This window comes from Ranitomeya variabilis, chromosome 3 (assembly GCF_051348905.1).
Source record: "Ranitomeya variabilis isolate aRanVar5 chromosome 3, aRanVar5.hap1, whole genome shotgun sequence".
NCBI lineage: Eukaryota > Metazoa > Chordata > Amphibia > Anura > Dendrobatidae > Ranitomeya > Ranitomeya variabilis.
In genome coordinates, this window is record NC_135234.1 from 705,682,808 (window position 1) to 705,707,414 (window position 24,607).

Below are 24,607 nucleotides of genomic sequence, written 5' to 3' on the forward strand. Positions count from 1 at the left end.
TAGGAATATTGACTTAGGCTTCCTTCATTCTCGGGTGTTTTCTCCATAATATAGCACTTCCTAAAGGAGCATTCGAGATTTTTTTTCATTTTCTCCTCTATTAGCAAACAGTAACGTGTATGCAGAGAGTGAATTTCAATCCTTACTAGTCTCCATTTTCTGCCATTTCCAACACTGTTCTGGTCCGCTCTGGCATCACTTGACCACATTTGTGACCTGCTGGATCACACCGTATCTTCTATGCGGAGATAGCAGAGGTCACTTTCTCAATGTGAGTCTATGAGACTCACAAATAGGCTAGAGAGCATGATTTTGATTCTCAAAGATTTGAGAAAATGGAGAACGTTACCTTAGCTCCACAGAGAAGATGCGGCGTGATCCACCAGATCACAAATGTGGTCACAATACGCCAAAGAGAACCAGAACAGTGCTGGAAATGGCAGAAGACTTATGATGAAGTTAATAGTGCACTGCTTTTTGCCTAGGTTACCAGCCTGATACAATTCGTTCTATCCAGAGTAATTGCCACACACACATACACACAGCTCTGCTACATGAACATATAAACAACTCTGCTACATGCATACACACACCTATGTATCAACATGCAATTCAGCTACATCAGCACACACATTCAACTATGCGATATCAACACACACAGCTCTGCTATATTAACACACACAGTTCTACAACATCAGCACACGGCTGAGCTAATTCAACACAAAGAATCAGCTCTGCTACACACACACACACACACACACACACACACACACACACATAGCAGAGCTGGTTTGGTGACTGATAAACACGACTGTATTGTATATTCACACCTGTTAATGATAAGAAAGTATTTTTGCACACGATTCATAAATGCTGCAGTTTTTTTCTGTTTTGCGTAGAAAATCTTGTATGTTTAACTGTCCAAGTAAATGTATTGACACTTGTGCCCAGTGTGCATGTACATTGTTTTATTGTGCATTTTTTTCTCAATACGCTTTTATTGGGAGCATGAAAAAAAGCATATAAAAGGGTAGCGCAGAATCAAATCATCTCTGTGCTATGAAAAAAGCTGCTTCAGATCTGCACTAAAAATGCATCAAGGGGAAATTTGCAACAAAAAAGCAGTAAAAAATTCAATAATCAGAAAAGATTGTTATTACGTAGTTTGATACAGATACCTGCTGACAAAAAGCAACAGAAAAATGGAGCATTTGCGCCACGGTAAAGCTGCCCATACAGTTCTGATAGTTGTCACTGACAGCGATCCATCCCAACTCACCCATATATTAGCACACTCAGCAGAGAGTGCATGGGTTTTCAATGGACACAAGTAAATATTGTAATCCGCACAATTCCATCCATTCCCATTATACGGACTGCACTGGCGGGTACTGACTCCCAGTGTGCGCACAAGCCAGGGCTACAAATTGAGAATCTATGGAAAGATAGGGCATTAAAAAGAATCTGACACTCGATTCATGCTGCCCAAACCAGGGATCACATCACTCAGAGCCTGGCTGCATGATTGCAGTTACTTATGTCTTCTCTGAATCGTTCCATCATTTCAGAGACAATCTACTTTGAAGAGCGCTCGGACAGCTTTTCACTGCAGGATGTTCCTGGTGACTGGTGTCTTGTGATGTACAAACATGTGAAAGACCTGTCAGTCCACGAGAATGGGGAGGAGAGAAGTGGCCAGGAGCCGCGCCGGACATGCTTTGCTGTGCATCCAGGCTTGGATTCATGCTGCCCGTGGTGTGGACAGAATGAATTAAGTTACAAGTTCCCTATAACTCCCTTTATGACCGGGCCATCTTCCATTGTCATTTCTTCCTCCCCTTTTTCCAAGAGCCACAACGTATTTCTCTGTCCTCATAGCCATATGAGGGTTTGTTTTTTTGTGGAACGAGTTGTAATTTTGAATGACGCCATTCATTTTATCATGTGATGCAGTGGAAAGCGGGAAAAAGAATTCCAAGTGTGTTGAAATTGCAAAAAATGTGCAATTCCACAATTGTTTTTTTGTGTTATTTATTTACCATGCTCACCATATGGTAATACTGACTTGGAATTGTGACGGGGTCAGATGATGTCAGTGGCATGCTGGACCTTATAGTCCTGTCCTGTCCTGTCTGCAGTATAAGGAGAAGGGGGATCAGATGATGTCAGGGGCTTGCTGGAGCTTGTAGTCCTGTCTGCAGATGATGTCAGGGGGGCACGTTGGACTTCACTATAAGGGGACAGTAAATCTCAAACAACTATCACCCATGATTTAATGTCTGTATCTGTATATTAGACGGCCACCTCCTCCCCAATCCTCTCCAGGGACAGGTGCTAGCCAGGCCCTCCTCACAATAGAGGCAATAACCAGTGACAGCTCCGGAGCTTATACACATGGGCTGTCACTGCAGCAGGCAGAGGCCAACTGGAGGCAGCAGATCTCCCATCCTCAGCGCAGCCTTCACTCTGCACTGACTCTTGCAGTCTGCATTCTCATTGGTGGACCAGCAGACAGAAGTCACTGCTGGACCAATCATCACTATGCTCACCCTCTATCCAGCCCTCTCTAACTTGCAGCCTATCAGGCTTTAGCTCCCTCGGAGTGCCCACCCCCTGAAAGAAAAATGTTGGACACAAGAGATAAGAAGAAAAAAAAAAATTTGCATTGAACCCCTAACTTGAGTCTGGCGGCCACCTCTCATACGTTGCAGATACAGTGGGGAAAATATGTATTTCACTGACTGCCGATTTTGCAAGCTTTCCCACTTACAAAGAATAGAAAGGTCTGCAATTTTTATCGTAGATACACGTCAACTGTGAGAGACAGAACTTAAAAGTAAAAAACAGAAAATTGCACTGTATTATTTTTGCATAATTAATTTGCATTTTATTGCATGAAGTAAGTATTTGATACAAAAGAAAAACAACTTAATATTTGGTACAGAAACCTTTATTTGCAATTACAGAGGTCAGACGTTTCCTGTAGTTCTTGACCAAGTTTGCACACATGGCAGCAGGGATTTTGGCCCACTGCTCCATACAGATCTTCTCCAGATCTTCCAGATTTTTGGGTTGTCGCTGGGCAACATTGAGTTTCAGCTCCCTCCAAAGATTTTCTACTGGGTCCAGGACCTTGAAATGCTTCTTACGGAGCCACTCCTTTGTTGGCTTGGCTTTGTGTTTTGGGACATTGTCATGCTGGAAGAACCAGCCATGACCCATCTTCAATGCTATTACTGAGTGAGGGAAAATGCTGGGCAAAATCTTGCGATACATGACCCTATCCATCTTTCCTCAATATGATGCAGTCGTCTTGTTCTCTTTGCAGAAAAGCATCCCCAAATTATGATGTTTACCCCACCATGCTTCACAGTTGGGACAGTGTTCTTGGGGTTGTACTCATCCTTCTTCTTCCTCCAAACACGGCGAGTGGAGTTGATACCAAAAGGTTCTATTTTGGTCTCATCTGACCACATGACCTTCTCCCATGCCTCTTCTGGATCATCCAGGTGGTCATTGCCAAACTTCAAATGGGCCTGGATATGTGCTGGTGTGAGCAGGAGGACGTTGCATGCTCTGCAGGAATTTAATCCATGACGGCGTAGTGTGTTATTATCGGTAATGTTTGAGGCTGTGGTCCCAGCTCTCTGGGGCGGCACGGTGGCTCAGTGGTTAGCACTGCAGCCTGGCACCGCTGGAGTCCTGGGTTCAAATCCCACCAAGGACAACATCTGCAAGGAGTTTGTATGTTCTCCCTGTGTTTGCGTGGGTTTCCTCTGGTTTCCTCCCACATTCTAAAGACATACTGATAGGGAATTTAGATTGTGAGCCCCATCAGGGTACAGAGATAGTGTGTGAAAACTGTAAAGCGCTGTGAAATATGTTAGCGCTATATAAAAATAAAGATTATTATTATTATTATTCAAGCCATTGACCAGGTCCTCCCGTGTACTGTAGTTCCGGGCTGAGTTCTGCACTTTCTCAAAATCATGAGGCGAGATCTTGCTTGGAGCCGCTGACCGAGGAAGGTTGACATCATCATCTTGTGTTTCTTCCATTTTCCAATAATTGTGTCAACAGTTGATGCCTTTTCAATAAGCTGCTTGTAGCCCATCCCAGTCTTGTGCACTTCTACAATTTTGTCCATGGTATCCTTAGACAGCTCTTTGGTCTTGGCCATGGTGGAGAGGTTGAAGTGTGATTGAGTGTGTGGACAGGTTCTTTTATTCATGTTACGACAGGTTCTTTTATTCATGTTACGACTTCAAACAGGTGCAATAAATACAGGTAATGAATTCAAAGTTGAAGGGCTTTTTAAAGAAAAACTAACAGGTATGTGAGAGCCAGAATTCTTGCTGGTTGGTAGGTGATCAAATACTTATTACTTTTCCCCACTTTAGCTAAGGCTGGCCATGCCTAGGACCCCTAAATCACCCCAAAATCTTAATATTTCATAAAAAAACACAAGACATTTTGGACAATTATATGCTTCCAACTTTGTGGAAACATTGAGAAAATCAAATGTTGCAAGGTCCGTAATGGTATGAAGGGAGTTTGGATGGAAGAACATGACATCCCGCACAGAGACCCATCAAACTCTTTGGAATATATTAGAATGGAGATTGTGAGTCAGACATTCTCCTCAAACATCAGTTTCTGACCTCGCAAATGCTCTTTCAATGGGCAAATGATGAATGATGCAAAAATTCCCACAGTTCCCATAAATGTTGCAAAATATTGTAGAAAATCTCCACAGGAGAGCAGAAGGTGTTATAGCTGCAAATGAGATACTGACTCCATTATTAATTCCTATAGATTTAGAATAGGAGGTCAACAGATCCAGTAGGTGTAATGTGAAGGTGTGCCAATACTTTTTTCCATATAGTGTAAATCTGTATCACATCAATAAGACCAAGCATAAAGCTACAGATTCTTGTGCAAAACCTTCACTTAGGCTGTCTATGTGACCACCTATTATCTACTGGTGCTGTATTTATATGCTAGGATATCCTAATGTATATACACTGGCCGTCATTAATGTATTGCTAATAGCAGGAGAACATGCAGATGCTATGGGGACTGTGAGTCAGTGAGACCTGGTGTTGGCACTGAGCAACTCTGGCATCACACTTTAAATAGTATCTGCATCATGGATATGCTATGTATGTGCCATATTAGTGTGTGGAATGCTGTGTGGAGTGTCATTATACTATGTGGAGTGAAAGGATGGCAGCAATTATACTGTGTTGGGGCCATTGTAATGTGCAAAGGGCTGTGTGGAGGCCACTATATTGTGTGGAGGGAGAGGTGGGAGCCATTATGCTCTATTGGGGCCATTATGCTATGTGGAGGCCATTATACTGTGTGGGGATCATCATAGTGTATGTAAGGCAGAGTGGGGTCCATTATACTGTGTGGGGGTCATTGTACTGTATGTAGGGCTATGTAGCGCCTATTATACTGTGTGGAGGACTGAGAGGGGTCATCAAACTGTGTGTAGGGCTGTGTTTGGCCATTACACTGTGTGGTGATCATCATACTGTGTGGGAGTCATTGTACTGTGTGGATGACTATGTGGGCCTATTATATTGTGTGGTGAGCATTATACTGTGTGGGGCCATTTTACAGTATAGAAGCCATTATACTGAGTGGAGGGCTGTGTGGGGGCCATTCTACTGTTTGGAGAGCTGCGAGGGGCCATTACACTGTGTAGAGGTCATTATATTTTGTGAAAACCATTTTACTGTTTTGAGGTCATTATACTATTAAGGAACCATGTGTGGGGGCCATTATACTTTGTGGAAAACTTTATGGGGGTCACTATACTGTGTTGAAGACTGTGGGGGCCATTATACTATATAGAGGCTATTACACTGTGTGGAAGGCTGTGAGGGGGCCACTATACGGTGCAGAGAGCTATACTTTGTGGAAGCCATTATACTGTGTAGAGGTCATTATACTGCGTGGAGATTATTATTTTGTATTGAGTGCTGTGTGGGAATTGTTATAGTATGTTGAGGGCCATGATACTGTGTGGAGGATTATGGGGGGAGGGCATTATGTTGTGTGGAGGTGATTATGCTGTGTGGAGGCAATTATACTATATTAGGGGCTGTGTGGGGCCATTATACTGTGTGGAGGCCATTATACTGTGTGGGGTCTATTATACTGTGTGGAGGGCAGTGTAAGGCAATTATATCGTATTGTGGATCTGTGGAGCCATCATACTGTGTTTTGGGACTGTGGGAGGCATCACACTGTAATGTGGGGCTGTGGGAACCATCGTACTGTGTTGTGGTTTTATGGGGGAAATTATACTGTTTTGTAGGACTGTAGGGGCATCATAATTATGTGGGTGAACTGTAAGCACATGATTGTGTTGGGGGCTTTGTGGGAGTATCATGTATCATAATGTGATTGTGAATTTACTTTGAGATTATCATACTGTGTTTGGCGGCATTTTTATCAACATACTTTATGGGGGTATCTAAAGGTTTGTCATAGTTGCACATTATTGTTTTTGTAGTCAGAGGCATTATGAATAGCCAAGGGACCCCTTTACATGGTCATATACATGAAATAACTGTGGGCCAAACAGCTATGGCTACTTTCACACATTATTTTTTTGCCATCAGGCAGGATCCGGCAAATTTTTGAAAAAACGGATCCGTTGCAAATTGTGAAAATCTGATGCAACGGATCCAGTTTTTTTGCTGGATCCATTTCTTTTTTAAATGAACCCGGGGATACAATTTGGACTTCCTGTTCCGGGGGGGGAGAAAGAGACATAATTTGTATGAAGAATGCATGAAAAAACGGATTTGGAGGCCGGATTCATCCTTTCAAATCTCAGTTTCATACGTTTTTCGCCGGATCAGTCACTGGGCTCAGTCGCTGGGCGTTTTTTCGCCGGACAGAAAAAGCGTTCCTCTGTACGTTTTCTCCATCCGCCGGAAACAGCCTTTTTTTGACAGATCTGGCAAAAACGGATGAAATGTGTGGCCATCAGGCGCAATCTGGCGCTAATACAACTCTAAGAGAAAAAACGGATCCGGCGGAAAAAAAACTGATCCGTTTTTTTCAAAACACGCTGGATTGTGCCTGATGGCAAAAACCTGATGTGTGAAAGTATCTCTCCTGACTTCCATACACAGGAGCTCTTATGGTTTAGGAAAACAAAAGAATTGGCCATTGAAATTCCATTGTTTGTTTAGGGAGAGTCAGGATGCCTCAATACACATCAGGTGGTTGGCTGGTCCCTTCGAAATCATTGGGTTCATCTGATGTGTATGAGAGCCTTTAATAATGCTCCTATCACATCTGTGCTAATCATGTGGCAGATCCTCCACATGATGGACAACAGCAGTGCCTGATGGACCCATTAACTATTGAACAATAGTGGGGTCTTTGGACTTATCAGTTTGTTCAGTATTTTGGGGCAGATCTGTGATGTACGCCTCCCACATAAATATGAACTGAGCCTAAACTATTGAGTCATAAAATAATGGATATTCACTCTGATGATAACCTGTCCCAAAACACTTCTCCAGACTCATCAATATATTTTTTTACGGACAATGGAAAAACAATCCTTTACAGACTGCACAGAATACAAAAATGGTTTATTGGATTCGTTACAGAGTTTATCTCTAAAGATGGTGGCATAAAGAGTTTTATATGGCAGCTCATAAAGTGTTTTTGTATTATGGAGATGCAGGATCTCTGTGTGACTCCATGCAGCCTCTGAATCCTGCATATGCATCTGCTGTGTGCAAGAGTCTAAATATATTCTATAATGAGATATGTAATTTGAAAAATGCTAGAACTTTGCTGATCACTGATCTTTTCCTTCTTTGTTCATGAGCATGGCGTTAGTAAGGTTAATTTATTTTACAAAATAAAAATAATTATATCATAAATACAATTACAATACAGATAATAAAAAATAAATAAATGTTATGCAGTAGAAGAGATTTAAGGCTAAATCCACAATCATCCCCAGTAAATGAGATCTTAATCTACAGCAATGGTTTGCATGCAGCAGCAATCAGGCATGAACATAAGTGAATAGGTTCAATAGATGAAGATAACTACATATAGATATGCAAAGGAAGTAAAGAAAAGCTGACAGGCTTAGCCAAACACAAATGGTTTTGCAGAAAATTGGAATCTAATTACTGATTGTGATCTATATGTTTGCATGCTGATAATGTAAACACCTGACCAAAGGAGCGCAGGTGCCTGGGTGGGCCAGAAGACCGGTGACCACCGTAATTGGACCACTTGCCAAGCCGAGCCCCCTGCCCAGACGGCATTTATAGGTTAGCCCAGAAGACACATACACTTAGGAAAGGTTGGAGGAGATCCAGCTGATCATACTGTTACTAGATCAACATTTGCTAAGGATTCTAGGCTAAATGTCAGCAGTAGTTGTAGCCAAGTTGTGCTAAAGGAACTTGGATTTATCCTTTAAGCATTTGCAAAAAAAACTGCAGAGAAGATGGGAGCCCAGGCTTGGAAGGAGCGGAAAGTTGGCAAACGCAAGAAATCTTTGTCTTCCATCAGTCAGATAATAATTCAAGGATATGTCTCTGCTTCTAGACGACTCAACACGTTGAACAAGTGTGCATCCATGAAACTCGATGTCAGCCTCCAAAGGAAGAAGGTAAGAGCAATGTCATCTATGGTCCTACTGTGCTGGCCTCTCTTGGCTCCTACTATTGTCTTATGGCAGACACATAGGTGGTAAGTACCAGTTGCTGGATACTTATCAATCGATCTTGATATAAAAATGGTGCAATCTGTATACAGTCTACCAGATAATTCTTTTTTATACATTAGGCTCTAATAATAGCATTTGATTAGGTGTGCAATTTTTAGATCTGATGAATTAAATTGGGGTGGGTGGTGGAAAATTGTACGTATTCATGCACAATGTGCAAAGGCCATTTACAGTAAAGTCATGGTCTCCAAACCGTCCTTGCCCAACGGTGAAACCAAAACTCTCAGCATACCCTGTCCGCTTATGGCTATCAAGTCATGCTGGGTGCTATAATTTTTGCAGCTCCAAAGCCACAGATTGGAAACTCGATAATTTAACTATAAGAATATATGAAATATATAACAAGTAGCAACTTGTGTTAACTTAAAGGGTTATTCTTAACAGGGTTGGGTATCACCTATCTACAGGATATCTAAGGGATAGGCGATAACTTGCTTATTCATTCTCCTATAAACAACTAATAGAGAAGTGACATGTGAGAAGACCACAGCTTTATTTAGTGGGGTATTTCTAGGGATCAGTAGGGGTCCTAGAGGTCAGGTCAAATCGTCACCTAAGCTAAGTTCACATGTCCAGTAATCATCCATTAGAGCTGATCCAGCACCAACTCAATGACAAAAATTTGTGCAAACCACTTTTTTTGTCCTCCTGAAAAAACTGATTTCGTCTGGATCCATTTTTTAACATTAAAGTCTATGGGAAATGGATTCCTTAGTTAGCCATCCATTGTTCTCCCATTTGAAAAGGATAGGTTTTTTTTGCTTACTGGAGGTGGAAAAAGAAATGTTTAGCATAAATTACTGGATGGGAACTATGTAGTAATTATCTATTGAAACTAATCCAGGAAGCAAAATACAGATCTTTTTCAAATGGTAAAAAAAAAACGGATGACTATTTAATGGATCCGTTTTCCATAGACTTCAATGTTAAAAAAAGTTGAAATAAGTTTGTTCATGCAGACAAAAAAAAAGTTGAGTCTGCACAACTTTTTTTGTCAGCGGATTGCTGCTGGATCCATTCTAACGGATGATTACTGAACATGTGAACTTGGGGGAAAAAGGTATGAAAAAGTATATATTGAAAATGTTTTATATACTTGACACTATGTGGATTTTTGGAAAATTGTATGAGAAAGATTACCATAGGGGAAGCCAATGTGGCTGCTGTGGGGCCACCGAAGAGAGAGGCTCATTCAATGTTATCAAACAGTATCCAGTGTTTTTACCCAACTTTTACATTTTCAGTGCATGGGGATAAAAGAATAGGAAGCCACATTTTTCTTTCCAAAAACAGATGAAATTGTCAGCAAAATGGTTCAATAACATTTTTCCCTTTGGTTATTACTGCAGGACACTGCTGTCTCTGATTTGTAGTTTGGCCTGTTCACCACATCCTGTGCATGTGCTGCTGAATACATAAGTGTTCCTACAGACCAACAATGGTGTTTACGCAGAGAACATAATTAGCATAGCCACTGGATTATCTGTGTCCTTCCTTGTAGACTGCCAAGATCTAATAGTGGATTCAATATCAGATCCACATATCCTAGGCTGGCTACCAATGCCCATGGAATATGGAAAAATCCATATAAATTCTAGATTTGTTATATCTTAGGCAACCACCATTTTTACATTATCTTATCTATCGACATACGCCCTTTTTTCCATTTCTTTCTATTTTTCTTCTGTTTCCTTGCACTTCAAGATTTCATAGTGTCCTGTAAATACCTAATTTGTAACTTCAAAGGGCTTGTATTAAACGTAGGGGGTATATAGACAAACAACGGTGGTCCTATCAATGGCAGCAAATCAGTTAACTGAGGTCACTGGCTATTGAAAAGAGACCCCATGCTGAGTAATGTGTTCATACATGACTATTTGGAGGTCTTCAGTTCTCCAAGGCCTTGAACTAAAGTCTTAATGATACTTCTCTATCCCCTTTTTGGGGGCAATTTTACTTTCTTACTAGAATGCATCTATATTTGGATAAAAATCTGTTGTTTTTGCTGTAATTTCAATAGAAATTTTGTGCTGTTTGCCGTCTACTGCCTTGGTTTTGCACCACCAATTGCTGGCTGCTGAATGAGTTAACTGAGAATCCATCAGTAAGCTCACTCTGTCTATCTGTCTTTTGGAAAGTTTGTAACTTTTGACCTGTCTTATAGCTCTGACCTGATCTAAGCTGCTTTAGGCTATGTTCACATGCTGCGTTTTTGCTGCGTTTTTTTTTTCTGCAGGTAAAACCTGCTCGAAGCTGCTACAAAAAAAGCAGCAGCTTTTTCTGTGTATTTACTTCATTTTTGCTGTGTTTTTTTGTCCCTTGCACATGCTGATAAAGTTTAGTGCCCCCCCAAAAATCATGATAAATAAGACTTCCTTAAGGTTTTTTTCACCAAAAACGCAGCTAAATCTGATACCTGTGTTTTTGCACTTACTCATTGCTTCCTGTGGGAGAAAAAAACGCTGCAAATATGCTGAAAAAAGTTTTCAAAAATGCAGCAGTTTTCCAAATCAGTCAGGAAAAAAATAACCAATCTGTGTGCACGAGATTTCTGAAATATCATATTCTTTGCTGGTGATGTGAAACTCAGCTTAAAATTCGCATTTAAAATGAAGCAAAAAAAAAAAGAAGCAAAAAAACATGTGAACATAGCCTTAAAGGGGCTGTTCGGTCTAAAATCAAAAGTCTGCAGTCACCCTATGTGAATCCCCCGAGTGCATGCACTTTGCTTTGCGAGGATTCGCCAGTTTCTGAGCTGGGAACAGCTGTGATGTATGTGTTATATATACTCCTGGGCAGAACCCATCTAGTGGGCGCGGCCTTGCTCCATACACTTGTATTGAGCGAGGCCGTGCCCCGTCTAGAAGCGCGACCATCTAGTGGACGTGGCCTTGCTCCATACACTTGTATTGAGCGAGGCCGTGCCCCGTCTAGAAGCTCGACATCTAGTGGACGTGGCCTTGCTCCATACACTTGTATTGAGCGACGCCGTGCCCCATCTAGAAGCGCGACCATCTAGTGGGCGCGGCCTTGCTCCATACACTTGTATTGAGCGACGCCGTGCCCCATCTAGAAGCGCGACCATCTAGTGGGCGCGGCCTTGCTCCATACACTTCTATTAAGCGAGGCCGTGCCCCATCTAGAAGTTCAACCATCTAGTGGGCACGGCCTTGCTCCATACTCTTGTATAGAGCGAGACCATGCCCCATCTAGAAGTGTGACCATCTAGTAGGCATGGCCTTGCCCACTAGATGAATTCTGGCTAAAAGTATGTACAACATATACATCACCGCCATACCTGGGGGATTCATAAGGTGACTGCAGACTTTTCATTTTAGACCAGACAACCCCTTTAAAGTCAGAGATCACTGCAAAGTTGAATGTGCACAGACACAATGAGCCTGTAAAAGCCAAACCGTGCAACATTTTAAATGGAACCCAAATGAAAAATCATGCATTTAAGTAAAAAAGGTGGACAACACATTTAAAGGGTTTGTCCTGGTTTATCAAGAAAGTCTGTGAGTCCTCACATCTTGTATAGCACTGTGAAGACTCTCCGGTGCCGGCAATATGCTTAGTTCCAGCCACATTCCAACTAGACATGCGTGGCCTCACTCAATTCATGTGTGTTGAGCTAGCGCACGTCTAATCGGCATTTCACATGCTTGTGGTCACATGTCTGCTCGGTCTCGCCGGCGGCACTGGAGAATCCTTACAGTGTGAGCTTCGCGCGATATAGCGTGACTGCAGACTTTCATGCAAAAGCTGGACAGCCCCTTTAATGTTTTTTTTCAAGATATACATAGATGCTGTATGTTTAGGACAGGCTATTGAGATATAATAATTAAGGTCCAAACGCACAGTGCTCACACCTATCAGGATTACAGGGGTATGCACCAGCCCTGGTAGTATTTCAGCCAGGGCTACACGGCATCACACGTTGTGTGACATGGACACCACAGAGTCGCACTGTAACATCTCATCCATTGATTTCCCATGGTTTCGCACTACGACCTGTGACCAACTTACACACAAAGTCGCACACGTTTACCAATGTGTTGGATATTCTGTCGCTGGTTGCAAGTCGCACTTGACTCACTTACGATAGACTCCAATACAATGTGACTGCGACTTCTATGCAACTGACTACATCGGCAATTCGGGAATTTTTTTTACACCAAAAAATCACAGCTCTAAAATAGTTATGCGACAGCAAGTTGCAGACAAGATGCACAGTTCTTTTTGGTCATGCAACTTGTCTGAAAAATTGCTGTGGTTAGTGGTGTGTCACATGTTGCGGTGTAGCCCCGTCCTTATCCAAAACACATCCCTGCATGTGTTGCGGCTGTCTAACAGCCACGTGACATGCAGTTATGGGGACTTGAACATATTATTCGAGCACGCCGAAGTCACTCGGTTAGCACCCGAGCATGCGGATAACACCTTATCCCAGCACGTTCGCCCATCACTAATAAAGATGGTTGCTAATGTTATTTTTTATGTTCATGGTGCTAAGACAACTGGTTCTCATATGGAAATATATCATAATTGAATCATTGTCCAGGCATGGGGTTTAAGTTTGCAGTCACTCTATGTGACTGCGGACTTGCGAATTCTCACAGCACACTGGGCACTGTCAGGATTCTCCGGTGCAGCCACCAGGAGTGGACGGGCATGTGAAGGTGAATATGTAAGTTGCATACATGTGGACACGTTCTGACTAGACGTGCTTGGTCTTGCGCGATACAAGTGAATCGAGCGATGCCGGACTTTGCATACTTCTGGCCACATTCCAACTAAACATGCCTTGCTTAACTCACTTGTATTGATTAAGGACGAGCACGCCTAATCAGTAGGTGATCACCTGATCACCACAACACACCAATCACCACATGTATGCAAATCACATACTCTTGGTCACACACTCACCCGCTCCTGGCGCCTACATCAGAGAATCGCACTGGGAGGATTCACAAGTCTGCAGTCACCTAAAATAGCTGCAGACTTGAGCCCCAATCCTGGACAACCCTTTTAATAATATACTACATACAATAAACTACATTATACTACATATAATAATGTACTACATAGTTTGAAATGCGGCATGAATAATTTTGTCAACAACCGGGATGATTTTGAATTGGGAACATTGTCTTCTTTATTGTAGAAATCTTTCTATTTATGCTCCTTTTACAACCAGTGTAATACCAGAGCTATGAAAAACAGTTTATAAAGATCATGTTGGTGCACTACATGATAATCAGTAATATTACACGTATGTAATTTTGGCCTAGAGATATCCTGTGATGATTGGGTACAATTGATGCAGGCAATATTATCTTATATTCTCATACAGAATATTAATAGTTAATTTATTATTAGTATGTCCAGATATTTTGTTATTAATAATAAGATAAAGTGAACCTGATAGCTGATCCATGCTGCGTTGGCTGTATGATCTCAGCCAGGTATGTTTGACTGTGAAATGCAACTGCGTTTCAGAGAAAAACCTACTTTAAAAACTGAATGGGACTGAGCTGCACAGGAGACTAGTCACTTCTCTCCATCCACTGCCAGTGACGTACAGGTCTCTCCCTATACACGTACGCAGGGAGACATCTGTTTCTTCAGGGGAGCTGGCACGGTGAAGGCGGCTTTTAAAGTATGTTTTTCTCTGATTGGCATCAGGCAGCGTGGGTCACCTGTTAGATTACCTTTAAAACCACATATAGTGGAATAAAAACTAACTTTGTGTACCTTAATCCTAAAAATACAAGCAAAGAACCTCTTCAGAGAGAAAGAGGACAGAAATTCTAGGACAATCTATCACCATTTACTTATTTAAATTCCTAGAGTAGCATTGCAAGGCCAATAAGTCTCCTTACGCTGACTAAGCACTCTCCATAACTAGAAACTTTACCCCTCAGCCTCCCTAAAAACATAAACACAATATAATAAGCTGGACAGGAATATGAGTATATAATATCATCTGTATTGTTTTATAGAGTGAAGATTCAGATGAAGAAGATCTTTGCGCAATCAGTGACAAATGGACATTCCAAAGATTCAGTCGTCGATGGTCTCGGGTGGATGACATTGATACACTGCTTGGGAGATCAGAAAGACTTGGGTCATCCGGGGACATGAAAAACACGACAAGTAGTGAAAGTGTGCTGACAGATCTCAGTGAGCCTGAAATATGTTCTATTCACAGTGGAAGTAGTGGTGGGAGCGACTGCAGATGTGTTTCCAGTGAAACGTTTGAGGGTAATGACACCATGTGCGTGCCAGATTCAAACGCAGTTAACTTTTTACCTCCATATTGGTCAAGGGATATCTTGGATAGCAAATTAAATGCAAAAACTGATAAATCTTCACATACGAAAGCAAAAACACTACTAAAATGCATGGGTACCCTTCGTGGCAAAGGAGCTCATGGGAAACTAAAAGGACCACCTAAAACTAGAGGTTTAATAATTAGTGAACCGATTTTGCAACTGGAGCCTGAATCTGTAAAGTCAATGAACTGTGTTCAGATAGGCAATGGACCAGTAAGTGACCAAACTATGGACCTTAAGGTAACTGGAAATTTGGCCTCAAAAACAGAAATGAGGACAATTAATGAAAACACTTCAAGTTTAAAGGATGGAGAGATTTCTGAATCAAACAAACGTGCTGGCATGTACCTGGAGGACATTGACCTCTTCACAATGACAGGGCTACGGGGTAAACCTAGCCGCAATCATAAAAATGAATTTCATTCCCAAGAGGATCTGGTTGTACATATTCCAAAGGACCACAAACCTGGAACTTTTCCAAAAGCAATATCTATTGAAAGCCTTTCACCTACTGATAATCTTTGTGGTGTGAACTGGCGAGGAGCAAGCATATCCCTTACTGGGCAGAAGGGACTCTGTGTCAAAGAACCAAGGCCTTTATCTTCAAGATGCCCAAGAGGCAGCAGGCTTAGCGTATATGACAACGTTCCCGGATCCCACTTGTATGCCAGCACTGGAGATCTCATGGACTTGGAAAAAGATGATCTTTTCCCTCATCTAGATGATGTATTACAACATATCAATGGACTGCAACAGTCTGTAGACCATTGGTCAAAAGATGTAATGCCAGATCTACAAGATGACAACTTATCATTGTTTCAAACTCCCAACCCAGCCTTCCTTACACCAAATCCAGCAGGGTTAGACTTTGAAGGAAATTCTATCTCTGATGGAAGGACAACGCCAAGTGATATGGAAAGAGACGCAACATCCCTTAATGAGTCTGATGCCACAGGAACAAGGGAAAGAAGAGACTCAGGAGTAGGAGCATCTCTCACAAGAACAAATAGGTAAGTTCTTCTGCTTTGCGTCCACATTTTTCTTAAAATATTTATCTCTTTCATTTATAAAAATACAAAATAAACAAATCTTTCTCCTTAAACCATTTAAATGCATAATTTGTAATAGGGATCCCCAGCTATGACATGTCACTCATCTCATTTTATGGGACAGATAGACATTTTTGGTCTGCTTGCAATTCATAAATCAAGTGTGATTGCAATGCTGCACTCACTATACTTATACTCAGGCTTGGACTGTCCCACAGGAGAACAGATGAATTCCTGGTGGGCCCCTGTGCAGAAGTAAGCCAACAAATAAACATCTTACTTGTTTGTTGGGTGATTGGCCGCCTTTTAACCCTGCAAGACTATCAGGAAAGAGGCCTCCTTAGAGCACTTATTCCCGATAATCAGCCTGTGTAAATGAACCTTAGTCTACAGAACCTTGAAAAGAAGACAGAGATGTCTCTTTAAAGCATAGTTCCTTACACTTAAAGGGATGTTAGCAGAATATAAAATTATCAGCTATCCACAGATGTTCTCATGACATTTGTGCGAATACAGCAGCAGTGGATCATGCTGCTCTATTCAAAGTCACTAAGACTGATAAAGATAGCTGACCAAACTCCAGTTTTCATGGTGCCAATGGTGGGATTCTCAGCAATCAGACATCCATCACCTATTCTGTAGATACTTTCTTTGATGCTTTGACTCTAGGAACCCTTTAGGCTTTTGCACTTAGTATTTTAATATGCCAACCCTAGCCTACAACTAAATGTACTACATTAAAGGGTATATGTCTGACTCATGAGAAAATTACCTATTATATAAATCAGGTTTGTGTGATACATGGATTTGAAAACATGTACTAACAATTTTTTTTTTATATCAGTGTTTATTATTATTATTATTATTATTTAAAAAAAAATTAGCAATCTTGCAATTTTCAGACCACTGGGACTTTATTAGATGTCTGTCCTTTCAGGATGAGTTTACAGCAGGCTCCTTATCATCAGAGGCAGAATCAGAATAACAAGTAAACACCTTTATACACAGCTGATAACACAGGATCCACTTATTACAATAGATGATGCCACACCTAACCCTGTTCCCTCTCCTTTCACAATTACCTTTGCACAGACCCATTAGACACATCAATAAAAATAATAGGGTTGGGGTTTGTTCATTGTAGATAATGAACAATTGTTATTTACTGACACAAGGCCATTAGAATCTAAAAAAGCCTCAGTGGCTAGTGTGAAAATTGCAACATTTCTAATTTTATTTCTTTATAAAGATGGTAATATGATTTTTTTTTTACAAAAATATTTCAAAAATACATTTAGCAGAAAAATCCAAATAAAACAATAGGTTATTTTCTGATGATAGCTTCCCTTTAAGATGGCTCATCAGACCTTGTCCTCGATATATAACACAGGCAAATACACATTTAGTTCCTCAAATGTTTGCTGGTTTCTGAGTGTATTTGACATGCTGATTCCAAAAATGGCGCCAACTTTCCCATATCAGCTCTAGCTTTTGAGATACAGAACATATGCCATGTACTACTCTTCACTTGAACATAAAAAAATCAACCTTTGAACATAGTGTTTAAATGTCTTTTAAGCAAGAAGGAAATATTCTAGGAGTTAAAAGAAAATTGTACTACATAAATATCTACTTGTTTTATACTAAAAGCACAGATTTATGATACAAACGTTGCAGTGATTCGACACACAAGAAGCCTCTCCTTTTCCAAGAGAATTCCGAGATGGGATCAAATGTGTTCATCTCATCTTTCGTGGTATCTGTTCTCCATTGGTTTTATGTCTTTGTGAAATCTTTCACCTAGCTCTTTGCTTAAAGGGAACCTCTCAGCAGGCTGAACTGACCCACAGGAGAACTGGAAAATCCTCCGGTGGGCCACCACCCTCTTATATGAGAAGTACTTCGCACAATATACTTGAATCACTATTTAGAGACAAAAGGCGGCATCTTATTCATGTATCAATCTACCCAGCGCATTGTTCTTTAAATATATGACTGAGGATAATGTCACATTTGCATGTAGCTGAAAAGTGGGGACCTGGAGTTGGTTACTGATGGGCCCTCGGCACTCCAGTCCAACACTGCCTCTCAGGATGTATAACCCTATTAACTTGCAGATATACGGTTATTCTGTTTGTTAATACCGTTATGAAAGTGCCCGTCCGCTGTACTGAATGTGCGGCTAGTGGGAGAAAATGAACTTTGCTCCTCCTGGGAGCTGCCGACTTTCAGTCATGTAAGCGTGCTGGCGAGACTACAGTCACCGCTCACAGTACTGAGACCTGCGGTTGTAAGCACACCCCGACACTGACGGACAGCCGGCTCTGTCGTACATCAGTACAGTCATTCAGAGTGCCAGAGTTTGCTTACAGCCGCAACAGTGCGGTGAGCGGCGACTGGAATTGCTTCGAGCTCGCCTGCATGACTGAAAGCTGGCGGCTATTATCTATCTATTATCCTGCAGATTAACCCTATTATATCTGCAGGTTAATAGTGTTATTTGACCTCACAGGTTCCCTTAAAATTCACCAAGGTTCTCTGGAAAGCGATCTTATTGACCGTGCAGATAATGGCCTTTTTATTATTATTATTATTTATTTATATAGCACCATTGATTCCATGGTGCTGTACATGAGAATGGGTTACATACAAGTTACAGATATCACTTACAGTAAACAAACTTACAATGACAGACTGATACAGAGGGTCGAGGACCCTGCCCTTGCGGGCTTACATTCTACAGGATTATGGGGAAGGAGACAGTAGGTTGGGGGTTGCAGGAGCTCCGGTGTTGGTGAGGCGGTAGCTTTGGTAGTGATGAGGAGGCAGCGGGGTCAGTGCAGGCTGTAGGCTTTCCTGAAGAGATGTGTTTTCAGGCTCCGTCTGAAGGATCCGAATGTGGTGGATAACCGGACGTGTTGGGGCAGAGAATTCCAGAGGATGGGGGATATTCGGGAGAAGTCTTGGAGGTGATTGGATGAGGAGCGAATAAGTGTGGAGGAGAGAAGGAGGTCTGGGAGGACCAGAGATTACGTGAGGGACGATATCGGGAGATTAGTACAATCATGTTACAGACAATCTTGTTGAAATGAAAGAGCATATCCTCTACTAATTGTGTGTCTGCCTTCTGGTTGCCAAGAATGTTTTTCATAACAAGAACAAATGTAGACCAGGCACATGGTTAGAATTTATTCATTGATGCTATGAAATATGGGTCATTGTTAAGTTGTCTGATTTGTGGACCATCAAAAATTCCTGACTTCAGTTTTGTAATAGGCTATAAGAAATAAGAAACTTGTTATGACATCCCGATTCTGCAGCAGAGATCATTTAAAGAGCAGACTAAAATCTTATAAATTCAACCATATCTAAGAAACTAGAGCTGATGAGGTCTATCCAATGCAACATTCTGAGTCCGCAACCCAAATAACCCCTGGAGGCCCCTAAAAACCAAGACAACAAGAAAAATGTTTTTTGTTTTTTTTTGTTGTGCTGTGCAATCTATCTTATTCTTTATTGTACTTTTTTATTGACAATTTTGCTATATTTTGATTCATCTAGGCACATGAGGTGGCACAGTTTCCAGGTCTCTCACCAGTTGAGTGGCTCTCTGGCATCACTTCAAATTAGTAACCAGTCTGCTAGCCAGCTCAACCTACTGCAAAAGTTCTCCTTATTAAGGTTGACCGCCATAATGGAAAAATATTCCATGTCAAACAAACACGGGTGGACATGGTATGTAGATCATAGAAGTATCCAGCTAAATATACTCTCATTCATTAGCATGTAGGCAACTTTCTTATGAAACTGTTTGATCAATCTCTATTTCAGGTCTGTACCAAAGTTTATGAAGAGAATGAAGGGCCCCGATTACAAGGATAAGAATGTTTTTGGTGTACCCTTGATGGTTCATGTGCAGAGAACAGGGCAGCCGATACCACAGAGCATTCAACAGGCATTACGGTTCCTGCGCAGTAACTGCCTTGATCAGGTAAGCATGAAAATGTCCTACTGTCTCAGTAAAATTGTAAAGTTAGCCCAGAAGTAGAGTTGGTACAAAAAGATTCACAGGACCCAGTCCATTGGCCACGTCAGAAATTTTTGGCCACTGAATGGGACCTTGAGGATCTCCTCTTACCTGATGGCAGCCTGGCACAATATCACATGCTCAGAAAGGCATGTATATGTATGGTGAGAGGAAGAAATGGCAGTGAGCATTTTATTTATGTTCTGCTAAATAGTAGTCATTGTTATGAAATCTTAATGCAGTGAACCATGAATGATTCTGGGCACTTGGTTTCCAGTTACGAAATGACTAACAATGGCCACATATAATATGATGTCTTGTAGAGAAGACTGAATCTACCAAGATTCGAATTCAGCAAATCTCTCACATTTATTAAGGAGATTTCGATTTGCATCCAAGTTATAAGAATGTTCATATTGTGTCAATCCAGAACCAGTTTGTAATAAACATACGATGTAAAAAAAAATGTAATACTCACCACTCACCTGCCCAACCACCCCCTCTTCTTTTTGCCTTTACCCATCACACGTGTTCTCTTCTGCTTGATGGGTCCATGCTTCATGTTCTCAACAGGCTGCTGATGTCCCTGCTCGACATTACAACATGGGTCGGCCAAGGTCTAGTCAGTGGCTCAAGGGATGCATGTTATGACATCACGGTATGTGCGATGCATAATGTGCAATGACTTCAGGGGCCTGTTAGGTGCCAGAACCTTGGCCTAGAGTAAAGCAAGCCAAAGACAAGGCACTTAATGGGAGAAAGCATAAAAAGAGCTGCACATGATCAGGCAGCTGGGCAGGTGACTGATGAGATGAGTATTAATTTCTTTTTTAACCTTTTGTCGGCCCTCATCCTCCAACTGGCTGCTAATTTACACAATTCATGAGGAGCGAATTGCAAAACATTTGTATCATTGAGAATATTAATTTTTATAAAATTCAAGGAGAATTCAATTCCAACTTTGATAAATTCACTTAAATCTATTATCCAGTATTTATGCAAAAATATCAATGCTAAGGAAATGAGTTTTATTAGTAGACCATCTCCAAAGTAAACAGAGCAAAAAAAAAGGAGCAAAAACATCCATAACATCATAATTTAAGAAATGTATATAACGTTTATTTGGAAGTTTAAATCAATACAAAATATCCACACCATAAATAGGTGCTATATGCATAGTGCACAACAAGGAGGGCAATAGAAAGAGGCTGTGACAGTAACCAGGTTAACAGCGGTACAACACAAGGTAAATCACATCAGTTACATTACATACCCTGTTGAGGAAGCGATCACGCGAAACGCGCGTCCAGGGGCACCAGGCCAGTCGGGAACACTCCTTTTGAATACACAGTAATGGGTAAGCGTGACCTGTGTCATGGCACATATAATGTACGCTGTTCATGTTAACTAATGTTTGGATACCAGCTGGACCATAGTATATGGGGATCACCTGCTTGCAAACCTATGTAACTGATGTGATTTACCTTGTGTTGTACCGCTGTTAACCTGGTTACTGTCACAGCCTCTTTCTATTGCCCTCCTTGTTGTGCACTATGCATATAGCACCTATTTATGGTGTGGATATTTTGTATTGATTTAAACTTCCAAATAAACGTTATATACATTTCTTAAATTATGATGTTATGGATGTTTTTGCTCCTTTTTTTTGCTCTGTTTCCTATTTGGAGCTGTCCTGTTGTGCTGGCACCCGGTGAGTGCCTGGGGAGAGCTAGCTTAGTCTGCTCTCTGGTATTTTCTACCCCAGAGCTTCATGATCTTGTTAATAAACATCTCCAAAGTAAGCAATAAAAGAAAATAAAAATTTACAATAGTTTCTTTAACAAACTGGGAGAAGTCCAATTTTTAAAACATGGTAGCCCAGATGTCTGCTTATAAATGAACAATACGTAATTACTGCAACTAGTGTAAAAAGCATTCTCCCAGGTGGTTATTGTATATTTCCGGAAGACAAATCTGGAACGGGATGGCTCAATAAGTAGTACTGTATGTTTTCCCTTCGATTAATGTATTTATGTCCTCATAACAAGAGTTGACATGGAGACTACGGCTTTTATGTTGTCAAAACAGAATGCAGATTGTGTTGCTCTCAGGACAATTAGAACAAGGATTTCTTAGTTCACTGTCCTCCCACACAATATAATTTTAGATCTGAGGTCTTGGGAGAGAGCATGTAATTCCTCAGAGACATCTAGCTGCGAACAGAAAAGGCTGCATTCTGACTACTGTCTCTCTGAGGGCCTTCAGATAGTGACGCATTCATGGTATGGTATAGCCAACCCTTTTATCCGTGAAAAAAATCTACAACATAATTTCTGGAACAAAAAAAAATGTCTCATTGTTGTATGAAGTGAATAGATTTGGGTGTAAAAATAACCCGGTGTATTGTGAAGAATACTATTGTTTTCGTGAAAAATAGTGCTATATGCAAACTAAAAAAAAACTCAAAAAATATGACACCTAGTTTGTTTGTCCATGTTTTCCAACACATTCAAACATTTAATTCCCCTATTCGTCAAAATGTTTTCTCCAAAAATCTGGGGTAAAATAATTTAAGTTGCCAAATTATTGTGCAAAAATCTTGCAACTTTTGGCTTTTTCACACCTGTTTTGCCCAATTTGGTCAGAGCTGGGATGGGACAAGCATGTCTACAGATTGTCTAACTCCTGATGAGCCAAAGCATTCCTTACTCCAGAAATCTTACCCCAGTCTTTGATTTGTGGTGAGGCGCATGGAGGCAAATGCTGCTCATTAGAAGCTTCTGATTCATTAAGAGGCTTGCACCTCTTAATGAATGACGCACCTTTGACTCCAACACGCCCCCTCATCGAGACCAATGGGGGCAACTCTGATCTTGATTATCCGAGAGAAGGCAGAAAGACATCCAGCAACTGCAACTCACCATTCCACTACGCAAAGGAACTGAATAAAAAGCACTGAACTGAATTGGGCCGGTAACACACGTCCTGATATTTCCGGTACCGCATCAGGACCACACGGACAGCCGCCGGGAAGCAGCGGTAAGCGCTGTTCTCCTGTGTGTGGTGCTGAAGGTGGCTGTCATCCCTTCTCCCTGGCTCGCGGTGCTCGCCAAATGAAAACAAAACCTACGTGGGGTCTCCCCTATATTGTACAACCAACCCGGCAAAACTCACAGGTGCGGGCTGCTATTGTCAGGCTGGTAAGGGGCCATATCCCCAGCCTAAAAACAGCAGCCTGCAGCTGCCCAGAAAAGGCGCATCTATTAGATTCTGGAGCTTTGCCCGATTCTTCCCACTGCCCTGTAGTGGTGACATATGAGGTAATGAGGGATTAATGTCACCTTCCTATTGTAAGGTGACATTAAGCCGGCTTAGTAATGGAGAGGTGTCAATAAGACACCTATCTATTACTAATCCTACAGTTGTTAAAGGGTTAATAAAGCAAACACACAGTAAGAAAAAAGTATTTTAATGAAATAAAACAATATACACGGTTTATCCATCTTTATTCTTCTGCCATTCCAAGCGAAGCCATCGATCTCCTGTAATAAATTATAAAATAAAAAACTAACAATATACCCATTATACCCATACCTGTCTGCCGTACAGTGAAGTCCCATGCAGTAATCCATATCTAGGGGAATTTACAGTTTACAACCGGGAGCGCTGCTAATGCGACCGCTCCTGGCTGTAAACGACTGTGGAATTAATGAAATTATGGGAATGGAGCTTCAGTGACTAGCGGTGACGTTACCGAAGCTGCCCCCCCCCCCGGTGGCATGAACTCAAATGAACTTTTCAGAGTGGGAAAATGCCAGCTGATTTTCCCACGCTTACAGTAGCACTGCTTCCCCCGCGGCCGGCCGTGTGCACGGAGGATAGTGTTCACTGTTCTCTGTGTGCACGTGTGCGGGAAGTTTGGCGGGACGTTTGTCAAAACACGCTGACATCTGCATGGACCCATTCATTTGAATGGGTCTACATGTGTCAGTGTCTCTGGTACGTGAGAAAACTGTCACTACACTTACCGGAGGCACTGACGCGTGAAACCGGCCTTAGAAGCAGGCCTTAAATGCCAGCCCAAATCTTAGGATAACAATCAGGTGATGCATTCCTCCCAGTCATGCCCAGGGAACCACCAGGCAAGGAAACTACCAAGAGACACAGCGTCCCATGTTTCCAGGGCCATGAAACAAGCGGGAAGCAAAGCATCCCATGTTCCCACAATGCTCACCACTTCCACACATGAAGCACCACCGTGAGTAGTCGCACCATCCAAGTGTGCGATAACGTTCTGCCCCCAGTACGGACAGACCAGCGGAGCAGTCTAGAAACTGGAGGAGGACGATTGCATATTTACCCTTATAGATATTTCTAACACTTATAAAATGTGCCACTGCCTGTCAATGCA

General features: G+C 41.6%; 1 protein-coding gene across 8 annotated transcripts in view; it reads left to right on the forward strand.

Annotated features, from left to right (window-relative positions):
• STARD13 (StAR related lipid transfer domain containing 13) overlaps positions 1-24,607 on the forward strand; it is a 530,489-nt gene that overhangs the window by 493,546 nt on the left and 12,336 nt on the right. For all 8 annotated transcript variants that reach the window (XM_077298231.1, XM_077298233.1, XM_077298239.1 and 5 more), the window contains 4 exons: positions 8,602-8,665; positions 14,788-16,130; positions 19,731-19,904; positions 20,001-20,160. In XM_077298231.1, coding sequence (XP_077154346.1) covers positions 8,602-8,665; positions 14,788-16,130; positions 19,731-19,904; positions 20,001-20,160 — 1,741 coding nt within the window. The remainder of the gene's footprint in view (positions 1-8,601; positions 8,666-14,787; positions 16,131-19,730; positions 19,905-20,000; positions 20,161-24,607) is intronic.